Source organism: Hordeum vulgare, chromosome 5H (genome assembly GCF_904849725.1).
Source record: "Hordeum vulgare subsp. vulgare chromosome 5H, MorexV3_pseudomolecules_assembly, whole genome shotgun sequence".
In the NCBI taxonomy this organism is placed as follows: Eukaryota; Viridiplantae; Streptophyta; class Magnoliopsida; order Poales; family Poaceae; genus Hordeum; species Hordeum vulgare.
In genome coordinates this window covers 505,360,299-505,373,125 of record NC_058522.1, presented here as the reverse complement: position 1 = coordinate 505,373,125, position 12,827 = coordinate 505,360,299, and the positions used below count along the sequence as shown (strand labels likewise).

Below are 12,827 nucleotides of genomic sequence, written 5' to 3'. Positions count from 1 at the left end.
TGGGTACACCTGGCATGTCAGAGGGTTTCCATGCGAAGATGTCCCAGTTCTCACGGAGGAATTGGGTGAGCTCGGCTTCCTATTTAGGATCGAGGGTGGTGGAGATGTTCGTCGGGGCAGCAGTGTCGTCCGTCGGGTGGATGCTGACCTTCTTCGTCTCTCCCGCCGACTGGAATGCAGACTCTGAAGCTGGCTTCTTCGAGCGCATCAGGTCAGCGGGGTCGACTGTTTTCTTGTACTCGTCGAGCTCGAGGATGGCCATCTGCTGGTCGGCGATTCTTGATCCCTGCTGCAGACACTCTTCGGCCCGCTGTCGATTGCCCGTGATGGTGATCACACCTTTCCGGCCTGGCATCTTCAGCTTCAGGTATACGTAACACGGACGGGCCATGAAACGCGCATACGTTGGGCGGCCCAGAATTGCGTGGTAAGCGCTCTGGAAGTCCACCACTTCGAACGTCAGCTTTTCCTTGCAGAAGTTCTTGTCGGAGCCGAAAACGACGTCCAACGCGATCTGGCCGAGTGACTTGGCCTTCCGTCCAGGGACGACTCCATGGAACTACATGCTGCTCTCGCTGAGTTTGGACATCGGAATGCCCATCCCCTTGAGAGTGTCGGCATACATGATGTTCAAGCCGCTGCCGCCATCCATGAGGACTTTGCGCAGTCGGACTCCTTCCACCACCGGGTCGACGACCAGAGCCTGTCTCCCTGGGGTGGGTACGTGTGCTGGATGATCCGACTGGTCAAAGGTGATCGCAGTCTGAGACCATTTGAGGAACTTGGGGTTGGTAGGGGTGGCCATGTTCACCTCCCTGTTCACCAGCTTCAGTCGACTCTTGCTCTCAACGTCAGCAAAAATCATCAGTGTTGCATGGACTTGGGGGGAACGGATCCTCCTTATCCTCCTCATCCTGTTCATTGTCCTTTTCACTCGGTTGCCCTTCGCCGAACCCCTGGATCAGGAGGCGACACTGTCGAGTGGTATGCTTTGGATATATGGGGTTGCCCTCTTCATCCATCTTCGTATGAACCGGACATGGCTGATCCAGGATGGGATTATTGAACTGCTTCTTCTTAGGGGTGAACTGAGCCTTCCCTTTGCCCTTGAACTTGGCATTGGTTACGACTGCAGCTTCTGCCTGCGGAGTGGTCGGAGCTTTCTGCTTCTGCTTCCGAGTGTTACTCCCATCTCCATCACCGACTGTCTTGTGCTTGCCGCTTCGGATGCGGTCCTCTTCTTCGCCATTTGCATAGCATGCTGCTATCTCCATCATCTTGCTCATGGAGATGTCACCTGTTCGGCCGAACTTTAGGTACAGATCCCTGTACCGCACGCCTGCCTTAAAGGCGCAGACTGCTTGATGCTCTGTGACGTTCTCCACCGTGTGGTAGAGAGTTGTCCAACGCTGAATGAAATCACGCAGGGGCTCATTCTGCTTCTGGACGCAATGCTGGAGCTCCACGAGGCCCGCAGGGCGCTTGCACGTCCCTTCGAAGGTCTTGATGAACACTCGGGCCAGATCTGCCCAACTGTAGATGCTTGAGGGGGCCAACTGGTTCAGCCACGCTCGCGCCGAGCCGTCGAGCATCAGAGGGAGGTGCTTCATAGCGACATGGTCGTCTCCTCCTCCGATCTGAACTGCCACTCGGTAATCATCCAGCCACGTTTCTGGCTTGGACTCTCCTGTAAACTTGCTGATTCCTGTCGCCAATCGGAAGTTGGGCGGGATGTCAGCCGAACGGATGGCTCGACTGAAACACTCGGGACCAGACACGATAGTCGTGCTTCCACTCGGACGGTCAATATCGTAACCATCGCGGTAAGCTCGGCCCGTGTCGACCCTTCGCTGGGCGATACGCCCTCTTGCGTCGGGCCTTGGGTCGTAAGTGTCACCGACTGAACGCCGATCATCATGATGTCGGGGCCCGTAGGGCCCACCCCGCGGAGGGGTGCGTGAACGGCGACGATCTTTGAGATTTATGGAACGGCTACCTCCCCTGTGTCGCTGATGGAAACCAGGGCTGTGAACCGACCGATGCGTATTCGCATGAACAGAATTATTGTGAATCCTGTTGTGCGACTGGGAAATAGCCGAATTTTGCTGCTGCACCGTGTGCAACAGGGCGCGGATTTGCTCGTTCCCCCTGTCAGCCTCTGAATCAGTCGGCTGAAGGGAATCGGCTATCTTGGCAGCCGCAGCCAAGTTGAGGAGGGGTGTGCGGAACAACTCCACGTTGCTCCGCCGAGTGTGCCCACTCGCAGAACGGCGAGGTGGACGACGCGCGCCGGACGTTCCACCGACCGAGTGCTCGTTCCGGCCAGCTTGACGGGGATCTTCATGGGAGTTGGCCATGTGTACTTCTGCTGCAGGCCCGCGACACGCATACTCGGAAGGAAACTCAGTCGGAACCGAGTCCGAGCGCTGGGACGGCGGGGCAACCACAACAGACTCTAGAACCGCCACTTGTGAAGACGCGTTCTGGCGCGCCTAGGCGTGTTGCACCCAACGCTGGAGCCGCGGACGGCGGGACCGCTTGTTGCGGCGCGTGACGGCGGTGAAGGTCGACACCGGAGCCGACTACTGGAGAAGAAGAATACCGCGGGCGCCGGCACGGAAGTGCGTAGCCCCGCGGCGGGGAAGCGCCTCAACGTCGAGTGGGGCGTCCCGAAGCCATGCCGAATCGTCGATGACGAAGGAGAGAGCGCCGAAGAAGATCTCGTGGCCCATGCTCGAATCTCCACCGGACGACATGACGGAATGAAGTAGTCGCAAACTCGCCGGAAGTCGCTTAGACGTCTGCCCCACGGTGGGCGCCAACTGTCGTGGGTATAAGTCTGGCAGTAGATGTGTAGGGTACGAAAAGGATGGACAGAGCCTTAGCTACGGCGAGGTTGTATGAGTTCAGACCCCTCTGCGGTGGAGGTAATAGCCCTACGTCTCAGTGCTCTGGGAGCTTGTTGTGAGTGGAATATGGAATACAATGAGTTGCTAACCCCTGCACCAGTGGGGGAGGGTGGCTTATATAGAGTGCGCTGCCCTCCACAACGGTTCGGTGCACAAGGGTGGAGTAGTGGCGAATAAATGCCTACGTTACAGGTAACGTACATCTTAAATGCTAATAAAGGCGCATGGAAACGTATGACCGTTTCCCTCCAGGGGGGTTACGATGCACAGAGTGGAATCCAGTCGGTTAGTTTGATATACTCCGAATGCTCATCTCTGACTAGATGGTCGAAGGTCTGTTACCGACTGGATGATGGGAACTTCTTAGTTCAGTGGAAACTGACTAAGAGCCTTGTCCCTTACGAAGGATAGTCCTTGGATAGGACCTGCACGGCAGGCCTATGACCCTATCCTAGGACTATAACCCCATCAGTCACGACATGTTCGGGGTGGTGGCTCGAAATAGTGTGGCGGTGACCTTTGATGGCGACCAAGCCTAACTTGGTCTATTACAAGGAGGACGCTGAGATGTGGTCCTGGGCGGTGGCGGGCTCAAGCTCAGACCCAAATCTGGCGTGAAGTGGCATGAGCGACCTGATTCTTGCTTCCTTTAGGTAGTCTTAGTGTCTTGGTGTGAAGGGCGAGGTGGTGGTATTGTCACAGTAACAGAATAATGTACTTCCCTCCTTATCTCTGTTTTGTCTGTGTGCTTTGCAATGACAGAGAGCGTGTAAAGATGTGTCTCTAACACAAGTTCCTAGATCCGGTCAGTTTTAGTGTTCGATGGATTCGTATGGATTCGACTAAGCTCATGGTCTTTGGAGACTTGCAATGTTTTTCGGTCTTTTTTTTGGACGACGATTTGCTAGGCAGATCGTGACAGTTGTCGTCATCTGGTCTACATCAACGTCCACTCGGCCGTTGCTTTTAGAAGCTCCGGGGCTTGAATAGGTTATCTCCGCTCATAAGGAGGTTCCGAGGCGACAACGATCGTCGCTCACGGCGCGTTGTTGGTGGATGTATATGAAAGAAGACTTTGGCACCCAAGAATTTCTGCAAGGGAATATTTGTACAGGTTGATGCGACTTAATCTATAGGTTTTTGTGTTATTGCTATTATCTGGAAAATTCAGCATTGAACATCTTTCCGAATTTATCCCTTTCAAGAATACTCATTAATTTATTCTTTGAAAAGAAAATAGATACAAGTGATTAAAGAAGGGACAACCACTGTGGTTTGACGATATTTGCATTGACCACCTCATCCAAAGAATCTTGTGTCCATCTTTAGCTAGTCAGGGTGTTTTCTCATAAACAAATCTCCGAGTGCATATTTTTCTAAATCATCTATTCATCAACTGTCAAGTCACTAAAAAAACACCTAAACTAAAAAAATCATCGCGTGTATTAATGTATTGTTCACCTTCCTCCACATATGAACATGGATTGCGGAGGTACCATATGCAGGGTGGTAATTATTCACGGACAACCTCACACAACTGGGCGAATTAATCTACTCCCTCCGTTCCTAAATATAAGTCTTTTAAGAGATTTCACTAGGTGACTACATACGAAGCAAAATGAATGAATCTACACTCTAAAGTATGTCTATATACATCCGTATGTAGTCCTCTAGTAGAATTCCTAAAAAGACTTATATTTAGGAACGGAGGGAGTAGTACAGACGCCACATGCATACATGCTCATGCACTGTTCAACACTGTGATAATTATAAGTTCCAAAAAAAAACACTGTAATAATCAGTAAGTTTAAAAAAAACACTGTAATAATTACACCGGACATACATCGCGAGAACAGTTAACCAACCAAATTAGAGCCAGCATACTATGCATCAAGGAGCTTCGACCGATCACACGTGTATGTGATTTAGGTTCGCGCGGTGGCGGCGCCGGTGCTCCTGAACGAGCCCAGCGCCTTGGCGGCCTCGCCGCGCAGCACGAACCGGTGGTACAACGCAGCCACCGTCGCGCCGAGGAGCGGCCCCACCCAGAATATCCACTGCATGCAAAAACAAAATCAACCCACACGATGAGCTAGTATACTTCCGTCCCATGCGTCCGACGATCTTGGGCATATGCATGCATCGTGATCGAATTCGTGGTATATATACTTACGTGGTCCTTCCATGCCTTGTGCTGGTTGTACATGACGGCGGCGCCGAGGCTCCTGGCCGGGTTGATGCCGGTGCCGGTGATGGGTATGGTGGCCAGGTGCACGATGAACACGGCGAAGCCGATGGGCAGCGGCACCAGCACGGGGATGAAGGAGTCGCGCGCGGTGCGCTTGGGGTCGGTGGCGGAGAGGACGGTGTACACCAGCACGAACGTGCCGGCGATCTCCGCCCCGAGCCCCGCGCCGACCGAGACGCCGTCGGCCACCGTGTTTGCGCCGCCGCCGAGGGCCTCGTAGCTGGCCCCCGCGATCCCCTTCACCATGCCCGCGCCGCAGATGGCGCCGAGGCACTGCGCCACGATGTACAGCACCGTGCGCACCAGCGACAGCTTCCTCCCCACGAACAGCCCGAACGTCACCGCCGGGTTGATGTGACCACCTGCAGCAGCACACGCTCGACAGTTTATACTCCTACTATATTGTATGCATGTGTGGGTTATCTTGTTGTAGAGAGATGGTCGATCGTATGCATATATATGTGCGTGCATGCGTGCCTGAGACGCCGCCGGTGCAGTAGACGAGGACGAAGATGGTGGCGCCGAAGGCCCAGGCGACGCCGAGGTACCCCACGCCGGTGCAGGGCTGGGCGGAGGACTGGCTCTTGTAGCCGATGACGGTGGCGAGGCTGACGTAGAGGAAGATGAGCGTGGCCACGAACTCGGCGATGACCGCGCGGTACAGTGACCACCGGGTCAGCTCGCTCGTGTCCAGCAGAGGTGCCGGCGGCGGGTCCCAGTACGGCGCCTTCTCCACGGCCACGTCCGCCGTGTCGCCTCCGGCGATCACCTCCTCCTTGGACATGGTTCGACGACCTGGTGCAAACTTTAGTAGGAGTAGCACGTACGTGTTCGTTTGTTGACGCGAGCAGAAGGGCCGATGGCGCGAGGTTTAAATAGGCGGCCGCTCCTGTGCTCGCACGGCGGCGATGGGCGTACAAACCAGATATTTTACCAGAGGTTCTTTCCTTCCGGACCACTCCTTGCATGTTTCATGTTTCGCACTGAACATTTGATCGTGTAAAGGCCCTGTTTGTTTCAGAAGTCCCGGGACCTTTTTTAGTCTTAACTTAAAAGTCTCTAGTCCCTATCCGTTTGTTTCCAAGGACTAAATAGGGACTAGAGGTCATTAAATGACATGTAAAAATACCATGTTACCCTTAGTAATGTAGTAGTAGTTATTAAATGACATGCAAAAAGTAAAGGCATTGTTGAAAAAAGTGCCAAAAAAGTCCCAAAAAGACCCTCCCATAGGGACTTCTCCAAATAGTCTCAAATACCCCCTTTTAGTCCCTGAAAGTCCTTCCTGTTTGTTTCACATGGGACTTTTTAGGACTTTTTTTAGTCCCTATACCAAAAAGTCCCTGGAAACAAACACCCCCTAAATCGCTTTTGGCGCATGATTGACAGCGAGAGTGTATACTCCCTCCGTTCCTAAATGTAAGTCTTTTAAGATATTTCACTAGGAGTCTATATACGGAACAAAATAAGTGAATCTATACTCTAAAGTATGTATATATACATTCGTACGTAGTCCATTAATAAAACCTTTTTAAAGACTTATATTTAGGAACGAAGGGAGTACATTGCAAGTGATCGGGGAGATGCTCAGCATGGGCGTTTTCACATTGAAGCACCAGGGCAGGCCGGGCACGGCCAGAGAGATCCACGGAGGTTTCTGCATGCTTCCTTCCAAAACGCCGGGTGAATGTTTGCACTCTGTAAATTTGTAATTTGGGGTACGATCTGCAAACTGTGATGGTGCGTCCAAATTTTGATTCGATGGCGCGGGATTCGCTGCTTGTCGGGTAAGGGAACGGGAGGACGTGCAGCGCCGGCCCCTTATCCGCGGCACGTGCGAGAAAATCTCTGTCGTCCTCCGTCCGTACGTTCACCGATTAAATACAACCTGCCGTAGCGACAGGTCATATACGTACGCCGTATTTCGTAGTCGAAGCAGAGGCGCGCCCAAGGCGGCCGTTTTCCCGGCGAGGGCGACACGGCGGCCACCGCGCGAAGATTTTTGTTCCTCCGGCCCCGGCCTTTGTGTCGGCCTGTCTCCGTTGTGCGAGGAGGTGAAAAAAGCAAAGCATGTTTTAGGGCATAGCTCTCAAGAGCAACTCCAACAAAGCGACTTAAACGTACGTGCATTTAGTTTGCTTTTTGTTTATTTGGATCGGCCGTCCGTTCTGCTTTCGTCTTTTTTAGGCCGTTCGTGCGTCTAACATAGACGAACCATTTAATGTCCGTACGTTTAGATAAAAAAAACGGCCATCGATCATGCCAACGTTCAAGAGTTCATGCCGGCATCATGCCAGCGACCGACATACATTATCAGCCTACAGAAAACCACCACGCAGTCATGCTCGCACACTTGCCAGCGACCGGCACAATTGCGAGCACACCAAAAGGGCGGGAATTTGATCACGCCATGTCCTCATGTGCTCATGCCGACACACTTGTCGGCATACAAAAAAGGAACTGTGATCTTCCTCGCAGATCACAACTGGTCAAACTTGAGCATTTCGGCATGCATCTTCTCGAACCATAGTCTCTTTGTCGGCAACACGTTGTTCAGATGAACCTTCATGATCTCCACACCCATCTTCATGCTTGCGAGGGCCACTTTTTTTGCCTTGGTCTTGGCATTGGCGGCCTCGATCTCGAGCATCTTGACTTGCTTCGCCTTCTCCAACTCAAGCATCTTGGCTTGCTTCTCCGCGTCCATCTCGAGCCTCCTCCTTTGGATTTTTATGAAGGCGTTCATTTGCTCTTCCTTTTCTTGTCGGCGCTTCTCCTCCCTCAAGTCCTTGCTTATCATGTCCTCCACTTTTTCAAGCAAGGCAATCGACGTCATGTCCCGCTTGTCCTCCTTCGTTGAGTTGGTCTTCCCCCGCAGCCGGGTCTTCTTGCCGTCACCATGGTCCTCCATGCGCCAAGAGAGCGGCATATTGCGCCTTGAACTTCTCCACCTCGTTGATGATAATCCAACAATGGGAGAGATGAAAGGACTTGCTGTCGTGTTGAACCTTGAATGCCTCCAAAGCTTGGAACACCTACAATTCAAACCAAGCAAGCATATGTGGGCAAGTGGACATGCAATCAACGGGAAAATGTGTGGCACCAAAAGGGAATGAGAGGGCATGCATACCATGTCTTGCATGCCGCTCACGGGGCGTGCCTTGATTGTTGGAATTATGCCCTAGAGGCAATAATAAATATAGTTATTATTATAATTCTTGTATCAAGATAATCGTTTATTATCCATGCTATAATTGTATTGAATGAAGACTCATTTACATGTGTGGATACATAGACAAAACACCGTCCCTAGCAAGCCTCTAGTTGGCTAGCCAGTTGATCAAAGATAGTCAGTGTCTTCTGATTATGAACAAAGTGTTGTTGCTTGATAACTGGATCACGTCATTAGGAGAATCACGTGATGGACTAGACCCAAACTAATAGACGTAGCATGTTGATCGTGTCATTTTGTTGCTACTGTTTTCTGCATGTCAAGTATTTATTCCTATGACCATGAGATCATATAACTCATTGACACCGGAGGAATGCTTTGTGTGTATCAAACGTCGCAACGTAACTGGGTGACTATAAAGATGCTCTACAGGTATCTCCGAAGGTGTTAGTTGAGTTAGTATGGATCAAGATTGGGATTTGTCACTCCGTGTGACGGAGAGGTATCTCGGGGCCCACTCGGTAATACAACATCACACACAAGCCTTGCAAGCAATGTAACTTAGTGTAAGTCGCGGGATCTTGTATTACGGAACGAGTAAAGAGACTTGCCGGTAAATGAGATTGAAATAGGTATACGGATACTGACGATCGAATCTCGGGCAAGTAACATACCGAAGGACAAAGGGAATGACATACGGGATTATATGAATCCTTGGCACTGAGGTTCAAACGATAAGATCTTCGTAGAATATGTAGGATCTAATATGGGCATCCAGGTCCCGCTATTGGATATTGACCGAGGAGTCTCTCGGGTCATGTCTACATAGTTCTCGAACCCGCAGGGTTTGCACACTTAAGGTTCGACGTTGTTTTATGCGTATTTGAGTTATATGGTTGGTTACCGAATGTTGTTCGGAGTCCCGGATGAGATCACGGACGTCACGAGGGTTTCCGGAATGGTCCGGAAATGATGATTGATATATCGGATGACCTCATTTGATTACCGGAAGGTTTTCGGAGTTACCGGGAATGTACCGGGAATGACGAATGGGTTCCGGGAGTTCACCGGGGGGGCAACCCAATCCGGGGAAGCCCATAGGCCATGAGGGTGGCGCACCAGCCCTTAGTGGGCTGGTGGGGCAGCCCAAAAGGGCCCTATGCGCCTAGGAAAGAAAATCAAAGAGAAAAAAAAAGAGGAGGTGGGAAGGGAAGGAAGGACTCCCACCCACCAAATCAAGTCCAACTCGGTTTGGGGGGGGGGGGCGGAGCCTTCCCCCTTGGACTCGGCCGACCCCCTTGGGGCTCCTTGAGCCCCAAGGCAAGGTCCCCTCCCTCCCACCTATATATACGGAGGTTTTAGGGCTGATTTGAGACGACTTTTGCACGGCAGCCCGACCACATACCTTCACGGTTTTTCCTCTAGATCGCGTTTCTGCGGAGCTCGGGCGGAGCCCTGCTGAGACAAGGTCATCACCAACCTCCGGAGCGCCTTCATGCTGCAGGAGAACTCTTCTACCTCTCCGTCTCTCTTGTTGGATCAAGAAGGCCGAGATCATCGTCGAGCTATACGTGTGCTGAACGCGGAGGTGCCGTCCGTTCGGTACTAGATCGTGGGACTAATCGCGGGATTGTTCGCGAGGCGGATCGAGGGACGTGAGGACGTTCCACTACATCAACCGCGTTCACTAACGCTTCTGCTGTACGGTCTACAAGGGTACGTAGATCACTCATCCCCTCTCGTAGATGGACATCACCATGATAGGTCTTCGTGCGCGTAGGAAAAAATTTGTTTCCCATGCGACGTTCCCCAACAGTGGCATCATGAGCTAGGTTCATGCGTAGATGTCTTCTCGAGTAGAAGACAAAAGTTTTTGTGGGCGGTGATGTGCGTTTTGCTGCCCTCCTTAGTATTTTCTTGATTCCGCGGTATTGTTGGATTGAAGCGGCTTGGACCGACATTACTCGTACGCTTACAAGAGACTGGTTTCATCGCTACGAGTAACCCCGTTGCTCAAAGATGACTGGCAAGTGTCGGTTTCTCCAACTTTAGTTGAATCGGATTTGACCGAGGAGGTCCTTGGATGAGGTTAAATAGCAACTCATATATCTCCGTTGTGGTGTTTGCGTAAGTAAGATGAGATCCTACTAGATACCCATGGTCACCACGTAAAACATGCAACAACAAAATTAGAGGACGTCTAACTTGTTTTTGCAGGGTATGCTTGTGATGTGATATGGCCAACGATGTGATGTGATATATTGGATGTATGAAATGATCATGTTGTAATAGAAAATATCGACTTGCACGTCCATGGTACGGCAACCGGCAGGAGCCATAGGGTTGTCTTTATACTAACGTTTGTGCTTGCAGATGCGTTTACTATTTTGCTAGGATGTAGCTTTAGTAGTAATAGCATGAGTAGCACGACAACCCCGATGGCAACACGTTGATGGAGATCATGGTGTGGTGCCGGTGACAAGAAGATCGTGCCGGTGCTTTGGTGATGAAGATCAAGAAGCACGTGATGATGGCCATATCATGTCACTTATGAATTGCATGTGATGTTAATCCTTTTATGCACCTTATTTTTCTTAGAACGACGGTAGCATTATGAGGTGATCTCTCACTAAAATTTCAAGACGAAATTGTGTTCTCCCCGACTGTGCACCGTTGCTACAGTTCGTCGTTTCGAGACACCACGTGATGATCGGGTGTGATAGACTCAACGTTCACATACAACGGGTGCAAAACAGTTGCGCACGCGGAACACTCGGGTTAAGCTTGACGAGCCTAGCATGTGAAGACATGGCCTCGGAACACATGAGACCGAAAGGTCGATCATGAATCATATAGATGATATGATTAGCATAGGGATGCTTACCACTGAAACTATACTCAACTCACGTGATGATCGGACTTGAGCTAGTCTAAGTGGATCATGAACCACTCAAATGACTAGAGAGATGTACTTTTTGAGTGGGAGTTTAGCAAATAATTTGATTAAGTTAAACTCTAATTATCTTGAACATAGTCTAAGTCCACTTTGTATATATTTGTGTTGTAGATCATGGCTCACGCGACAGTCACCCTGAATTTTAATACGTTCCTAGAGAAAGCTAAGTTGAAAGATGATGGAAGCAACTTTGTAGACTGGGCTCGTAATCTTAAGCTAATCTTACAAGCTGGGAAGAAGGATTATGTCCTTAATGCTGCGCTAGGAGATGAACCACCCGCTACGGCTGATCAGGATGTTAAGAACGCTTGGTTAGCACGTAAGGAGGACTACTTAGTAGTTCAATGTGCAGTATTGTATGGCTTAGAACCGGGACTTCAACGTCGCTTTGAGCGTCATGGAGCATTTGAGATGTTCCAGTAGTTGAAGTTTATCTTTCAGAAGAACGCCCGGATCGAGAGGTATGAGACCTCCGATAAATTCTATGCTTGCAAGATGGAGGAGAACTCGTCTGTCAGTGAACATGTGCTCAAAATGTCTGGGTACTCAAACCGTCTAGCTGAGCTGGGGATTGAACTCCCGCAAGAGGCTATCACTGACAGAATCCTTCAATCACTGCCGCCAAGCTATAAAGGCTTTGTGTTGAACTACAACATGCAAGGGATGAACAAGTCACCCGGTGAGTTGTTTGCGATGCTGAAAGTCGCAGAGTCTGAACTCCGTAAAGAACATCAAGTGTTGATGGTGAATAAGACCACTAGTTTCAAGAGAAACGGCAAAGGCAAGAAGGGTAATTCGAAGAAGAGCGGCAAGCCTATTGCCAATCCGACGAAGAAACCCAAAGCTGGACCTAAGCCTGAAACGGAGTGTTACTATTGCAAGGGTATGGGTCACTGGAAGCGCAATTGCCCCAAGTATCTGGCAGATAAGAAGGCGGCCAAAGAAAAATCAGGTATAATTGATATACAGGTTATTGATGTGTACTTAACCGGCTCTCGTAGTAGTGCCTGGGTATTCGATACCGGTTCTGTTGCTCATATTTGCAACTCGAAACAGGAACTGCGGAATAGACGAAGGCTGGCGAAAGATGAAGTGACGATGCGCGTAGGAAATGGTTCCAAGGTTGATGCAATCGCCGTCGGCACAGTTTCACTTCAGTTACCATCAGGATTAGTGATGAACTTAAATCATTGTTATTTAGTGCCTGCGTTGAGCATGAACATTATATCTGGATCTTGTTTATTGCGAGACGGTTACTCTTTTAAGTCAGAGAATAATGGTTGTTATATTTCTATGAGTAACATCTTTTATGGTCATGCACCTAATGTGAGAGGATTGTTCATATTGAATCTTGATAGGGATACGCATATACATAACATTGAGACCAAAAGAGTTAGAGTTAACAATGATAGCGCCATATTTTTGTGGCACTGCCGATTAGGTCATATTGGTGTAAAGCGCATGAAGAAACTCCATGCTGATGGACTTTTGGAGTCACTTGACTTTGATTCACTTGACACGTGCGAACCATGCCTCATGGGC

The 12,827-nt window shown here is 50.2% G+C and overlaps 1 protein-coding gene across 1 annotated transcript; it reads right to left on the bottom strand.

Annotated features, from left to right (window-relative positions):
- Window positions 1-4,653: 4,653 nt before the first annotated feature.
- Window positions 4,654-6,013, bottom strand: LOC123400190 (probable aquaporin PIP2-7). Its single transcript, XM_045094615.1, has 3 exons — window positions 5,635-6,013; window positions 5,083-5,519; window positions 4,654-4,966 (listed from the first exon to the last, which is right to left on the bottom strand). Exons 1-3 carry the CDS (start codon window positions 5,939-5,941, stop codon window positions 4,835-4,837), a joined length of 876 nt encoding a protein of 291 aa, XP_044950550.1. The 5' UTR covers window positions 5,942-6,013; the 3' UTR covers window positions 4,654-4,834.
- Between the last annotated feature and the right edge of the window lie 6,814 nt (window positions 6,014-12,827).

Excerpts from the sequence above, each read along its gene's own strand:
- LOC123400190 (XM_045094615.1), bottom strand. The coding sequence starts at position 5,941 with ATGTCCAAGGAGGAGGTGATCGCCGGAGGCGACACGGCGGACGTGGCC. Across the intron at positions 5,520-5,634 it reads CTGCACCGGCGGCGTCTCAG|GTGGTCACATCAACCCGGCG; the intron begins GCACGCATGCAC and ends GTGCTGCTGCAG. Across the intron at positions 4,967-5,082 it reads ACAAGGCATGGAAGGACCAC|TGGATATTCTGGGTGGGGCC; the intron begins GTAAGTATATAT and ends TTTTGCATGCAG.